Below are 15,702 nucleotides of genomic sequence, written 5' to 3'. Positions count from 1 at the left end.
GCTTTTTTATTTGTTTTCATTATTCATTATTATATTTTTAATTTAATGTTACTCTTATAAGCCACTAAACAATTTACTGACTGTATTCAGGAGAGCTTGCTGTCTGCTGGCATTGTCATGCATTGTCACGTGTGCAACAAGAAACGCTCATTTCATCAAGTAACTTTAAAGCTGTCTTGTCTTTCTTCAGGCCTAAGGATTGTCTTCGTTCTATTATGAAGAGAGTGAACCATAAGGATCCACATGTTGCAATGCAGGCTTTAACAGTAGGTTACTTTTAATGTAGTCCTTTTCTTTCCTAAAAAGCTATATTACATGAACTCTTCTCTGAGTTTTAATCTTTCTTTCTTTAGCTTCTAGGAGCATGTGTATCAAACTGTGGTAAAATCTTTCATTTAGAAGTCTGTTCAAGAGACTTTGCCAGTGAAGTAAGCAATGTGTTAAATAAGGTAATGTACTGCACTGATTTATGTGATTCATATAAATGCTAATCAGATTGATAGCTGGGGTAACCTGAGATTGGAATGGAATCTACTTCTGGAAGACTGGAAATTTTGGGAAGGGGGGATGCAAGGAGAAGGGGGGGATTTTGAGAGAAGGATCAAAGATGAGTGGGAAGACTGACTGTGAGAAAGAGCTTCCTGACTGCCACTTCATACTACAGTTACTTGTGTATTCTGTTCACGTGGGGAGTGAGATTAATTGGTAAATACCTGCATTCATTTTCACACTCAATAAAGACAATGGAATACTAAATACAGACATGCAGTGAAATATAGATGATAAAAGGCTTTTCTGTAACTTTGTATACTCTGTTTTGTGGCTAGTCCATACTGTTGAAGTGCTATTTTCAAAGGCCATCAAACACGGTGCTAAAAGCTGCTGTACTCTTTTCCCTTTCTAATAAAAGGTATCACTTACTAATATACTGTGTTTTAAAGTGTACATATAGTTCATGTTGAAAGTAGCATGAATTTATGTGAAATTAAGGAATTAAGAACAGATTCCTACATTATTTAATTATTTTCTGTTTTTCTGTAGGGTCATCCAAAAGTTTGTGAAAAGCTGAAAGCCCTTATGGTGGAATGGACTGATGAATTCAAGAACGACCCACAGCTTAGTTTAATATCTGCTATGATAAAAAATCTGAAGGAGCAAGGAGTTACTTTCCCAGCTATTGGTTCACAGGTATAATACATTCTGTGGTGGTCCTTAAAAGGAATCACAAATTCTTATTATCCTCAGTTCCGTATTTTAGTTTTTGTAGCTTTGAATTCTGTAATGGATTTGGCAAACAAAATGAAATCTTCCTTGTCTAAATAAAGCATTTATTTGAGGGCTGAAATGCTCTGGCTTCCTTTGATTTTTATACCACAGATCATAGGATCAAAGAGTGGCCTGGGTTGGAAAGTTCCATCTAGTTCCAACTCCCTGCCATGGACAGGGGTGTCCCCTACCAGCTCAGGCTGCCCAAGGCCGCATCCAACCTGAATTTGAACACCTCCAGGGATGGGGCATCCACAGCTCTGGGCAGCAGTGCCAGTGCCTCGCCATCCTCTGAGTAAATAATTTCCTCCTGAAATACAGACGAACGCAAATCAAAATAGTGAATGTAATGCATTGTGACAGTTTTTTGATGATTTTACTTTTACATCTTTAATTTTTGGCTAGGCTGCTGAACAGGCAAAAGCAAGTCCAGCCCTAGTTGCCAAAGATCCTGGTACAGTAGCTAACAAGAAAGAAGAAGAAGATTTGGCGAAAGGTGAGTGGATTTACTTGCTGACCCAAAGAATTTGAAGGTAAACATCTAATAAAGCAGGAACACTGTGGGAGCAGAATTTTGCTCTATAGTTGTAAAACATCTTTTCATTTTTCATCATATTTTTACTTGAGAGGTAGAAGTTGCTTATGATGCAGCAGGAATGGAATTATGTTAAACATTTTCATAGAGTTAAGTTTTCAAATCATTCTACGCATTTATATAGGGAATTTTCATCTAAATAACTCTTCTTTTGTAGCAATTGAACTGTCACTAAAAGAACAAAGGCAACAGCAAACAACACTTTCCAGTTTGTATCCAAGCACCTCAAGCCTTTTAACAAATCACAAACATGAGGGCCGAAAGGTTCGTGCAATCTATGATTTTGAGGCTGCTGAAGACAACGAATTAACCTTTAAAGCTGGAGAACTTATAACTATCCTTGATGACAGGTAACTTGTATAGAATGCCTATTAGAAGTGTATTAGACTGAAAATCAGTCAGGAATAACGGTGTATGCTATGTTAGAAGCATACATTGGAATACAATTGCAGTAAAATATATTTAGATGTTAAATATTTGATTTAGTTTTCTCCTAGATTTTTGACCCACAAATGTAATTGCATAAATATTATTGTGTGAAAATTTCTGCATATGTGCAAATTGTGTCTATGTACAAGTAGTATAAATGCCTTGTAGAGTGCAAGTCTTGGGAGAATTCCTTGTGAGTATAGATTTTTAATTTTTATTTTTTTAATCTTTTAGTGATCCAAATTGGTGGAAAGGTGAAACTCATCAGGGTATAGGATTGTTTCCATCTAATTTTGTTACAGCTGATCTTTCTGCTGAGCCAGAAATGAGTAAGTAACTTTATGCTTATGTATACATGTTAAGCCTTGCCTTGGCTCGTGGGATATAGTGGTAGTTGTACATGATCCGTGTTTCCTTTCCCTTATGATAGAGTTAAGTCACAAGTTCATGTCATACTCAGAGTAAAACTGAAAAGTCCTTACTGTGCTCTCACAGTTGTATCTTCATGTGCCAGTCCATGGCTACCCATGTGGGCATCTGTTGAAAAACAGGATGCTACCTACTGCTGACAAGTCATCAGCTTCCTTGAGACTCATTTAAAAGTTTATTGACAGCTAGAAAAATTTTGTAAAAATTAAAAACAAAACAAAAAAACAAAACCAAAAACCCAGCGATTTATTCCCACTTTATCTTTTTACCTGGTTGAAATGGTTAATATTTAATTAAGGAAAAACTGAAGGCCTCTGGCCAATTAGAAGTATTTGATTGGGAAGGAAATGTGACAGCTTTCAGTTCTATACTTTACTCTGGGGAAAAGAAGACTCTGATTTGTTGTAGATGATTTTCCCTGTTTTCTTTTAGGGTTAACTCGTTAGCCCTATTTCTTCCAATCTCTCTCTTAGTGTGTTTTCTTGATGACTTATTAATCAGTGTTATGTAGAGGGAGACTACAATAAAGGCATTTACTTTCTAAAATGTGCCTCTGTTGACCTTGTATGAATTGATTTTTTTTTTTTTGGTAAATACTTTATGGGCTAGTGTATGAAAATACTTTTGTCCTTCAAATGTCAAAATAATTTTTATATTTTTCACAGGTTCAAATGCAAAGTTCTGCAAATGTAACATGCTAGCTCTATAACATTGTCCTTGCTTTGTTTATTTTATAAGATCTACCTATTTATCTTACAGTGAAATCTGAGAAGAAAACAGTGCAGTTCAGTGATGAAGTTCAAGTAGAAACAATAGAACCTGAGCCTGAACCAGTTTATATTGATGAAGTAAGTGTGAAACAAATAATGATTTTTCAACTGCTGTTACACTTAAACATGTGATGTTTAACCCTTTCATCCTGAATCTCAAAAGCAATTTAAACTATCAAGAGAATGTAGCCAAAAAGAGTGGGAGGGAAAAGTTGATTATGTACAGTGCTATAGTATGTTAATGTGTCTTGAAGTTCTTAGGAATTTATGAAACTGAATTTGGAGACTCAGTTCAGGGCCCTGCTTCAGGACTGTGTAGCTGTTTACATGCATACTAGGTGCTTGGCATGGAGTGATGCATTTGTTCTAAAGCTGTGCTTGTAGTACTTCAAGATGCCTCAAATACACCTATTTTAAGTGCTCTCTTAGATTTATTTCCCAGTATAGCCACTACTGTCTTCTCCCACTCTGAGAGTTCTTTTTCCTTCTCTGAAAACTGTGAAATTTTTGTTATTCTAAATAATACTTACTAAGATTCACACGATTTCAGCTCAGTGATTCTGCAGAGTACCCAGGAACCCTCAGTCCAGGCTGTTTTTCCCAACCTTTCCCAACCTTTTTCTCTCTCCACGGGGGAGAGATCTGTTCAGAATTTTTCCCTTTTTCTCCCATGACCTTCTATTTCTTTCTCAACTGTTCTGTCATTGTTTTGTGAAGTGAAAATTTAGTTACTGCCTTCCTAACATCCTATTTATCTCCTGCCTCTTCTATCCCTTTCTCAAATACTTTTCCTCCTAAGAGATATCTTTAAGTTTGTAATCTGCAGAAATGGCTTATCTTGGGCCTTGAGGGTGCTGAGGTGCCTTCCAGCTTTGTCTTCTTTTATTCTATTTTGTTTTGTATTTAAACTTCTCATAGTTTAATTTTTTTAAGGAAACAGCTAATTTGGCTTCTTTCTACCTTTCCCAGAGTTCAGAGGAAGAAGCATGTTTTTAGTTTCCTTTTTGGTACTGCCTGTGTAATTGCCCTGTTAAAGGCTATTTATTTGATACGCTCAGCTAAGAAGTAATTCCTAATTATTTATAAGTAATGGTTGGTTAAGCACTACAGTTCACAGTGAGACATACTTTTCAAAGAGTTTATACATTTTAATTTTTCTCCTTAGTATTTATATAAATTGGTTGCATTTAAACTGCTTAATCAGCAATGTAAAATTCTGAATTAAACCATACAACCTCCCTGAATATCATCTTTAAAAAACCCTTTCATATATATATTAATAATGGCATTGCTTATGTGCTGATAGGCAGTGTGCACATACAAAATATGGGTTGTTTTTTTCTGGATTTAGTTGAAGTACCCATTTATTTAAAGTACTTACTGTTTTCTGTCAAAACGTTTGCACTAATCCCACTAGGTGGTAGTATTGCATATGTAATAAGTAGAAGAAAAAAATAGAAACTGCTCTGAAAATACGGTTTGGAAGGACTTTTAGAATTAGACGTACTGCACATTACACTTGTTACTAACAATCATTTTTAATCAGTTGACTCTTCCTTGTTCCAAACATCTTCTTTCCTGTAAAGTAGCATATGTGATTTGTGTTTTCTTAAAAGTAGCCTAGATGATTTCCAAATCCCAGCAAATGTTGTAAATAGCTGCTTCAGTTAATATTCTGAAAGTGCTAAGTCTTCCCTGTCCCCTCTACACTAATTACAAAACTTATGTTCTAGGATAAAATGGACCAGCTCCTGCAGATGTTACAAAGTGCAGATCCAACTGATGACCAGCCAGACCTCCCAGAATTACTTCATCTTGAGGGTAAGAGAATCTCAGTTTTGTTATTTTCGTCTTCAGGAAATACCCACATCAAAACAAATTGAAACTTGGCTGAAACTGCTCCATATGCACACCATGATCTTGCCTGAGGAAACTGCTTATGTCTTAGACTAGTCCTTTACACTCAAAATTATTCAGAATACCTCTCAAAGAGGCATTGCAGACTATTCTGCCTGGGTTGATAAATGCAACAAAAGCTTTAGAAGAGAAGTTTGGAGAAGTAAGTAAATAAACTTACCTGTTATGGAACAAAAGATTGGCTTAAATTTACAGTCCAGATAAGACCAGACTTTATTATGAAAATGGCAGATTTTGAATGAATCTAGATGCCTAGAGCATGACTGTGCACTTTGCATGTTGATTTTTCAGCTGAATAGAATAGGATACTCTCTTAGTTCTTATTAGCTGCTTAAGTTTACCAGCTGAGCCTGATGTGTGTGACATCTTTGTTCTGATCAGGAGATATTTTACATGCATTTTCAGTCTGAAGTGTAAAACAGCAGAAGTGATGCCTCCATCTGAAGCCAAAAGCGTCATTCCTGGTTTCATCAATTTCCTGAGGGAAATTCAACATCTTCTTACCAACCTGACTTGGCTATTGAACCAGAAAATTTTTTTGCTACTGGATGTTCAGGATTCTGATATTTTGTAATTCTTTTCTTTTTTTTTCAGAGTCTTAATTATTCACCAATTAAGACTGAATTATTGCTTATTAAACACATCTCCCAGTTAGTAAATAGTTCATTGCTTGGATAAGCAGGCAAGTTTTGCATTCTAAAGTAGAATTTGGCTGTAGTATCCCATTTCAGCTACCTTTCCTGTTTATTTTACATTTGACAAAATCAGTCTTTCTCTTAGCTAATTGTGCTTTGCACAATGTTGGGGGGCACACTTCTGTTTTAATGTTCTTCCATTCTACTTCTGGTAGGTTTTTCTTTGTGTTGGTTTTTACGTGTTACGTCTTAGTGGTTTGAAAAAACCTTACTTGACAGGATCTCCCTCACCCAGTTAGGATTCCAGTGAAAGAGCAGTGTGCTGTTAGTATCTTTGATGTGCAAGATATGAACCATTGCAATCGGTTTCTCACTTCATTGTTTTCATAGGTGATCTCTTTGTGGTACTGTTAATTGATTATAGCGCTGATCTTAATTTTTCTTTCCTTTTTTTTCTTTCTTTCCTTCTTTTTGATTATCACCTATGCATTTCTATCTGATAATTTTCTTGAAGCTATTTTCTTACTGGATGCATAGAAATCTTTATTACTCTGGTGATCTTTTAATGTTCTTCTTTTCTAGCAATGTGCCACCAGATGGGACCCCTCATAGATGAAAAGTTAAAAGATATAGACAGGTAAAGTACATATGTGTTTTGACTCAAATTAAGACTTATTCTTAGAAATATGATTGTTGCTTCTCAGTGATAATTCTAATCATTTCTGTGAATACTTGCAAAGAAGATAGGAGTATTTATTAGTAGCTGTGAGGAGGTCTGAAGGATTTCTTTTCCCTAGTCACATCATGTTTTATAGTATTCTGTCATTGGATGTTATGGCACTTAGATATCACTTCACAGGCAGTAGGAGGATATTGCTTTTCTTCCCTTCTGGAAGTTCTATATTGAAGTTATCTGAACTGTAGAATAAACTGTATTATGTATTTTCTAGGAAACACTCAGAACTTTCGGAGCTCAATGTTAAAGCAATGGAGGCTCTTTCTTTGTATAACAAGTTGATGAATGAAGACCCAATGTATTCCATGTATGCAAAGCTACAAAACCAACAGTATTATATGCAGTCATCGGGTGTTTCTGGCTCTCAGGTATGTACATAAGCTTTAATAGCTGTTGACATTATCAAGTGTATACTGCGCTGCATTTGATTTGCTCAAATTTCACTCAAGTATTTTATGTACAATATGCTTATGTACATTACTGGAATAAATATATACTGAAAATTGATTGATTTTGAAACTGCAGGTTCTAAATAAAGTATGGTGAGGTGTGTTGGTTGCAAATAGTTATATATTTTCTCTTTTTGCCCTGCTGCTGCTGCCTCCTCCATCCCAGGAGTTGGAAAACTGTGTATAATCTGCACTGCATTAATAATAAAATCATCTTGCTCCCTTAGAAATATTCCCAATGGACAAGAAGTTCTTTCTCTTTGCACATTATGAGACTAGAATATTGTGTGTTTTCAGCTGCAAGCTTTATGAGATTCCTTTTGCCAGTTTTAACAATTCTAGTTCTTTTCTGCTCAATTAATTTTGGTCAAGGAAAAAGTCATGCATAAAAATAAACAGCTGAAAAATTAAAGTTGACTAGGCCTTTACATAGTTGGCCAAAGAAAGTACAGAACCAAGGGAGTGCCTTTCCTGCTTCAGGATATGCCCATTCTACCCTAAAACCAATCTTTTCTTTAGTGTGCTTTTAGTTTCATAATCTAATGCACGTCTGCTGTATTTCCAGTTTGTAGGAGTACTTAACATTTCAAGCTCTTTTTTCAATAATGTACTTTCTTTTTGAATGAGTAAAAAAAAAAACTTTAAGCCAACTTATTAATTCTCATGCAGTACTATATAAACATGGAAGCAGATTTATTTATTGTTGCTTCCTACAAATATGTTCCAACTCTCAGTGTTTTTTTTAAAGATTTGTTTTTCTTGTGTCATTAAGAAAGTCATTGTCTACTATCCATGTGCTACAAGCAATCACATCACAATTCTGTTAAATAATGTTAATGTTTTATTAATAAGCGTATTTCTGGGGATTCTTAAAAGGAAAAAATGGATTTTGGAGCCAGAATAAAGCTCTGAAAAGTTAGAAGTCTCCTGCCTTTGCTGCATAAACTCTCTATGAATGTCATCTGAGATTCGTGGATCTTAAGATAAAAGGGCTGTGTATCATTGACTTATGGGAACTCAATTATGCCTGAGATCTCATAGTTTCTTCTAGTAATTTGTGTTAAGCCAGATAATTCAGGACTGAACAAAAGTGTAGGTTTTAGAAATGTGGTCATTATTTAGAATTTAGCTGAAACATCTTCTGTCTACTCTAACTAGTTATAAAACCGTTCCATATTTTCAATTGAAAATAAGATCTTAAGACCTCATTTTGCCCTCAGACAATTTCACAATAGTGCTTTCAACAGTTACTTGCAAGAAATTGCAGGTTGGCTGAGGATAGGAAAAAAATACACTATTGACTGTCCATTTTAATGGCTCTAACTTTGTGGAAGTTCTCTGGGCATCAGAAACTATTCTTCTTTGGACTGCTGTTTCTTACACAACATACTCAGTATTGTCATTCAGTGGCAGTAGTTCTAGTTAGCGTGAGTGATAGTCATTGAAATAAAATGTGGAATACAAGCTGTCTAGTAAACTGTCTGACCTTTTTGGTACTGGAGCGTGAGGGTAGCAATGTAAATAGTGTCCTTTGCAACTCCACTATTTTTTCATACTGCATCACATAATTGAAGACGAACAGTTGGCTTTTATTAAAGTATCTGTAGTAAAAGGTTCGAGAGACTGTGTTCAGTCAGATTTTAACTACCAAAATTTTGCTTTATTTTATTCTTACTGTTCCTTTATTTAACTTTCTAGGTTTATCCAGGGCAACCTCAAGGTAACGCGTATTTGGTGGCAGGGAGTGCACAGATGGGCCATATTCAAGGCTACAGTCTTCCTCCTGAACAACTCTCTTCTCTCAGCCAAGGCACAGTTACTCCATCTGCCAGCTCAGTACTACCTGGTCAGCCTGCACAGACGTCTTACGCAAAGTAATTTTAAGTATTTTCCTACTTAAGCTAAATCAGTTTAAATATAAAAGACCACAGATGATATTTAAAGGAGAAAACTTGTCTTTTAGAGGTGTAGTTTTAATCACAACTGAAGTCTACTTCAATTAGTAGCAATTAGTTGCAGTGGTGCTTTTTGTCGGTGGTGTGTATTTTGTCAAAATTTCTGACAAATTTCAAATGTTTCTATGTGTGGGTATGTGTATATAGGTATAGATATGTAGGTATGTATCTATGTTTGTGTATGTGTGTGTATATAGACATACGTATAAAGATTATATGTATATGGATGTTTAATGATAAATCATCTGTTGCTTTGTCTTGTGTCATTTCTGAAAAGGTAAATATCACATCATACTTGCTTCAAATATTACGGAAAGGATTCTGCTCATTTTGAGAATGAAGTGCCTGGGCTTAGAATACTTAATAAAACTTATACAGCTTCCTCATTTAAGGAAGTGGCTATTGAAGTAAGATGCAGTGAGTAAGCTAAGATGTTTATATTGTGAAAAAAAAATTAAATTAATCTTAGGAAAATTTTTTTTGGACTCGTTGTATAAGGTAGTTTTATCTTATAAAGCTGGGAGAGACATCCATCTTGAGTTATTAAATTATTTGTTGGCTTCTGGTTCCCAAGAGTTTGCCTTATTTGGGGTGGTGAGACACCCCAAACAGACTGATAAAGCAAGCTTCTGCATGCTTCAGCTGACTTGCTTTGCTATCTAAAACAGACTGTTCTAGTCACAAAAAAAAACCAACGACAGCAACAACAAACAAAACCAAACAGTAAATGGATGGAGTTCTGTATTGCATATTGCACATTTAAAATAAAATATAGTTTCAGTCTACCTTCAAATCTAGTGTGTTTGGTGTGTTTAAGTCTGAGGAGTGCGTTTTAATTGGTATATTCATTGTCTTCAACTTTAAATATGCAAAGTGTCCAGACTTAGGAGGTAGCTTTTCTCTATGTGTGTTTATATAGCGCAGTTAAAGAAGCAATAAAAGTTATTAACATAACTTTCTGTTTGTAAAATGTTTTTGAACTCACTTTTAAGTTTTCATTTTGTTTTATTTTTCAGTGCAATGGTTGGCTCTGTTGCTGGAAATACTTACTCTAATCAGGCTTCAGTGTATAGTCCACCACCTGCTACTGTTGATGTTGCTGCTTATCAGAATGCTGGAACTAATATGTCCCAGGTGCCAAACTATAATTTAGCATCTACAGCTCTGCCACAGACAGCAGGCAGTCAACAAGCACCTCCACAGCAACCACAGCCTCCACCTCCTCAACAGCCACAGCATAGCTATTCACAGAAGGCTCTGCTATAGGATCCAGGACTTCAGATTCCTAATCTTCTTTAACCTCTGCTAAAGGCAGTTGACAATGCTTTGAGTTTCTTCCTTTAATCTCTTAAACTTTGTTTATCTTCAGCTTAATAAGAATCTATCTTGGTGAACAAGTTCAATTTGCACTGACTTTTTAGGATTTTTTTTTTTAATTTTGCAGAGGAATGAATATATCTAGGACACTTAATTCCTTTTAAAACGGCTAAAAATTGGTACAAGGTTATTTATGTCTGGTAAAATTGGCTAGTCTGTGAAAACTCAGCACTTGCAAACTGTTGTGGCATATATGTTATGTACATATAGTGTGTGATTGCAGTAGTGGCCATTACGTATAGCTATGGTGATCATGTGAATATATTTAACACAATGTTAAAAAATAATTTACATCACTATTTTATTTTAATCATGAACTGACAACCATGTTTCATAGTTTTATCTAGTTTTATGACAGATGTGACGTCTTTTTCCAATACAGGGCAAGTGGTAATTCTGCATATCATGGTTACACTTACAGACTAAGGTCTATACATGAATTTCCAAACTTATCCGAGTCTAGGTTTCATTACTTCCTGAATTGAACACAAGTGTGTCATGACTATTAGATGGCTTTATCTACCAAAGCAAACTAGTTAGCTAGTAAATGATCTGGGGGATGATAACAACAAATTATGATTCTGCTTCACATACAATTAATAACTTAAAACTACTATTCAGAGGCTGCTAAGTATATTACGGGACCACGCAACAGATCAGGATCTTGCATTTTATCATGGGAAGCACGTAATTTATTTTTTCCAAGTTGGTTTTTTACAATGAGAATGAGAACTGTATTCTATGTGTGTTGGTAGAGAGTACACCAAAGACAGAGAAATTGAGTTGGAAGAGAAATGATGGAGTTTTAAACTGGAACGCGCAACATGAATAACACAACTTCATTCAAGTCTTCTTAATTAGAGAATTAATGGAGAATTATGGACATTTAAATCACTTTGATGAACAACCTTCAGGGCTTTGTTTTATCTCTTGTGGCCTTGCTTAGTGATTTGTTCTATTTACTGTTTTTACACAAACACTTCTGCCTTAAACATCTGTTCATTTTTCAATTTCCAGTTGTTCTACCGGTTAAGTTTATTAGTCCTTCTACAGTAGGAATAGTTTTATAAGGCCTCATAATTTTGTTGACTTTCACGTTAGTTTGAATTTTCTTCTGCAGCAGCATGCATTAGCCTATTTTGAACCCTTGCATTTCTCACAAACATAACGCGGTGGCTTTTCGAGGCATAATACTTTCTTTTTGCAGCCAAGGTGCTGCAAAAGGATTCTGGAAATGGAAAGCAGAATTTTGTTTTGCCTGATCAGACTTTCTTGTACAAGAACTGGTGTTACTTTGCATTTGTATTTGATCTTCTAATGCATTCTGGTTTCCTCTTACCTTTTCTGATGACTCTCATTCCAGTTAGAGCAATACTAGGTGGCTTCAGCATCAAAGCTGTGTTTTCAGTCTTGTTAATGTGTATGCCAGAAATTGTTTGCTTTTGTGTATTGTATTTTAGTGTAATGCTTCTGGAATTAAATGTTGCAACTGTACATTATAATGTGAATTAACCTCGGTAATCCCTTATGCTCCTGCTCTATCTGCTACCTAACAAATCTTTGTTTCACTTTTTTAACAGAGCTGGTGTTCTGCCTCTTAATCCTTTTGGATGGCTGATTTGCCTAACTTTGTAGCCAGGGTGGTTTTAAAACATACCCCTAGCTGATGTGTTCCAGTTGGTGATGTTCTAGCCAGGACAGCTTTTATTTATACTAAAATTTTCTTGTTTTCTTTTGTTTTCTCTTTCTCCAGAATTCTTAAGCACCCTTACACACTGTTTGTGCATGGTGTTATCACAAGAGTCTGTGGAATTTGGAAGGTAACACTAACAAACAAACAAACAAAAAAAAAAAAAAAAAAAAGAAAAGAAATTCCAAGGATTTGTGTAATAGATCATTTTTAATAAATTGAAGAGGTGGTTTTCTGTAGAAAGGACATGTAGTATCACTTAGATAGTGTTCTCTGTATGCTCTAGGTATCTTATTGAAAAGCAGAGAAGCAGTATATAGAAGTGTATAAATCCTACACAGAAGTGTAAATAACCTCCTACGCAGTACTGCTTATGCCCTGACTCAAGGAGGAGCTTCAAGCATCGAAATAGCCCAGCTGACTTTAACAGTTCATATTCTTAGTCTTTCACGCATCAGTTGACTGAAAAAAAAAAAACGTTTTCCTTGACCACAGTTGGTGCCGATTTTAGGTTCAGAGTCTTAGCATCCTAATTTTTTTTTTTCCTTTCAGATGCAGTTTTCAGACCAAGCTGATTTTGGAACTGTATTGCTTCATGTTGTTTTATCTCACTAACCAGGAATGATTACTTTGCCTTCTCACTTGGTTGTGTCCCTTGATCTGGTGCTCTTCAGTCACGCTTCCTCCTACTTTGCTATGTGCTGTCGCTGCACTAATTCCTTCACTTATCCTCTAACTGGTATTTAGCAATTATATTTCAGTTCAGCTTTCGGTCAGTTTAGTATCATCTGCCTGAAGATGTCATTGCTGGTTTTATCTGCTGTGAATTATTCAGTTTCCTTTTTTATGCATTGTTTTGACCAAGTTCATGTATATTCTGTCTTACTGTGGTATTGAACACTGAATATGGATGAGAGAGGGAAGGAACATGTACATCTACTGTATGGAAAAGCTTCTTAGCAAAGAACTTAAGTGTCAAGAAGTTGATCTGTGTGAAAGTGAAGAATCCCTGGAAATTACATGTCATTCATGTTCCAACAGAAGACCTAATTTTTGAACGTCTCGCTTCTTTACATGTAAATTGACAATGAGAGGCTGAAGTCTTTTCACCATATCATGTATAACCCTTTGTTATTTAATTCTTTTATAAAGGAATACAGAAATGTTAATTAATGACAGAAGGGGTATTGTAGTGGCTTGGTTTTCATGAACTGGAGCAAAATCTGGAAAGTGCCTTCTGTGCATTTCTCAGCTATAAACAAAATTTGTTTACCCATGTGTATCATCTCAATTTATGTGGGCATAACAGAGATGTAAAGACTTACTGTAAAGCGTCCCAGGAAGAATACTGAGGTCAGCATGTTAACATGTGACTTGCTACACTGATGTTGTGGCAGAATATTCAAGAGTGTGCAGTCGAAGCAACGGCTGCCACATATTTACCCACCTCTGTTTAGGAACTGTTACCCGTGTAGATGCGTGTTTAATGTCACAAGGCAGAATACCCACACAGCAGTAAAACAACCATAAAAAAGAACAAAATAGAGGTTCTGCGTGCTTCTCAGCAGATGTGGAACAGCATGTGGCCCTTCTTCAGTGACTCTTCAGAAGTGTTGAAGGGGACCTAAAATGAATTTGAGTAACCAGAACTTCATATAATTTTGTCAGATTGCAAATGCTTAGATAAAAGGAGATAAATCCTCTTTTAATAGCATGTACATATTTTGCTGATCAAATCTAGGCTGCTTTTATAGTTCTCTGATTTCATCTAGATGACAGGAATGTCAGATTTACACTGGAGAACTGCTTAATACCTCATTCTCCAATTATTTTTCTTAGTATTTTCTCTAATATCGCTTACCTTTATTTTTTTCACTCTCATTTCAAAGATTTCTGTGCAGTCTTCACTTGCGAGGGTCTTACTTTATTCCTTGTCCGCTGGGTTTCACAGACTGAGTGGAGAAGAATGTCTCCAATTACCGTGGCTACAATGGCACTTTGAATTACGTATCTGCAGTTTCCTTTGGAGAAGATGCACGCATCAGTTTTGAATGATAAGGGAGCATAATTTTTCCATTTAAAAATCAAGAGTTTTTCAAAAAAAGCAAAAATCTAGAAAAATGTCCATTGTTAGACGGCAGGCGGAATCATTTCTTACTCTTCTATTCCATTTTAGTCAAGCCGACCAACTTCACACTACAGGTACTGCTTTTTCATTTTCAGCTGCAATGAAGAGTATTGACTTTGATGTGTATACTATCCAACATCATAGCAAAACCTTGGAAGGCCCTGAAATTTGACCTTTTTGCTTCAATATGTAAAAACACTATGTAAGCCTTTCGAAGCCTTGTTTCTGGAGTTGGGATATTTGTATTTAAAAACATTCCATTTGCTACTATGTATAACTGCAGATCGATTTTCATGCTGCTACCTTAGCGAAAGGGTAGGAGTTTTTGTTCTTCTCACCTGCATGTGCTTCTGGAAATCCAAATAATTTCTGTCTTTGTCATGAAAAAGAAAAGAAGCCTGCTGAAGTCTGTTCTGGTTGTAATAAAGTGTACACAGTAGCAAAGTGCATTTTTGGTTTGGTTTGTTTTGATGCTCCCTTTGATGTTGGCATATGTATATATTTAGATATACGGCACTGTTGTACAAGAATTGTTTTAGTAAATAACACTATTTGTAAAAACTGTTAATTGTTTTTGGTATGAATGCAAAACATTAAAGTTGGAGTATTTAGTTCATTATGTTGCAAACTCAATTCATAAATTTCAGAGAAGAACGATAAGAGAAAGGACTTGGGGGTGCAGCGGGGAAGGTGCGTTCCAAATATTGGGAAGTCAAACGTTCTGATTTCTTGGGGAGTCAGGTGTGGGTTTTCTGTTGTGTTTTGCTGCTGCTGCTGTATGGCACTTGTGCCTAGATTGTGGCATTTTTACTTTTCAAGTTCTTCATCTGTGATTAACTTATTTCAGTTACACTCCAAGTCATACATGGTGCTTCTTACTTCAGTCGTGCTGCGTACCCTCTTTTTTATGAGAAATACAGCATGAATATTTTAGTGTTGGTAGCAAACAAATGGAATCAGCTGTATCTGTGTAGTGCAATATACATATCTGTGTACTGATCAGTAAGTAAATACTACTGCAGCCTGACAGTTTACAGTTGAGGTGGAAATGCTAAGTCAGTGATTGAGCACCTGGTAGGAAGGCAGGGCCAAGCCAGGGTTGCTCAGGTGCATGCAGTGCACCTGAGTGACCGGAAGGGGTGCAGCCAGGATCCACTCCTTCCCAGACCTCGTTTAAGGGTTGGCAGTGGAGGTAAGGGTGTGTTGCTGGAGATTCCTGCCTACCTGAGGCCTTCCAAGGGTAAGCAGATTTTTTCCTTTGTTTCTGTGTTCATGGCTGTTGTGTTTGGGTTTATCCTCACTTGTTGCAGCCTGGGACTTTGCTAC

The 15,702-nt window shown here is 36.0% G+C and overlaps 1 protein-coding gene across 1 annotated transcript in view; it reads left to right on the top strand.

The window, feature by feature from the left end:
• Positions 1-14,992, top strand: part of STAM (signal transducing adaptor molecule) — a 35,851-nt gene extending 20,859 nt beyond the window's left edge. The window contains exons 3-14 of the mRNA XM_021389297.1: positions 191-266; positions 354-449; positions 1,042-1,188; positions 1,672-1,762; positions 2,019-2,211; positions 2,525-2,619; positions 3,479-3,567; positions 5,223-5,310; positions 6,624-6,678; positions 6,992-7,145; positions 8,925-9,100; positions 10,198-14,992. Coding sequence (XP_021244972.1) covers positions 191-266; positions 354-449; positions 1,042-1,188; positions 1,672-1,762; positions 2,019-2,211; positions 2,525-2,619; positions 3,479-3,567; positions 5,223-5,310; positions 6,624-6,678; positions 6,992-7,145; positions 8,925-9,100; positions 10,198-10,447 — 1,510 coding nt within the window. The 3' untranslated portion in view covers positions 10,448-14,992. The remainder of the gene's footprint in view (positions 1-190; positions 267-353; positions 450-1,041; positions 1,189-1,671; positions 1,763-2,018; positions 2,212-2,524; positions 2,620-3,478; positions 3,568-5,222; positions 5,311-6,623; positions 6,679-6,991; positions 7,146-8,924; positions 9,101-10,197) is intronic.

This window comes from Numida meleagris, chromosome 2 (assembly GCF_002078875.1).
Source record: "Numida meleagris isolate 19003 breed g44 Domestic line chromosome 2, NumMel1.0, whole genome shotgun sequence".
NCBI lineage: Eukaryota > Metazoa > Chordata > Aves > Galliformes > Numididae > Numida > Numida meleagris.
The sequence above is the reverse complement of the archived record's forward strand: the minus strand, read 5'-3'. Positions and strand labels throughout refer to the sequence as shown.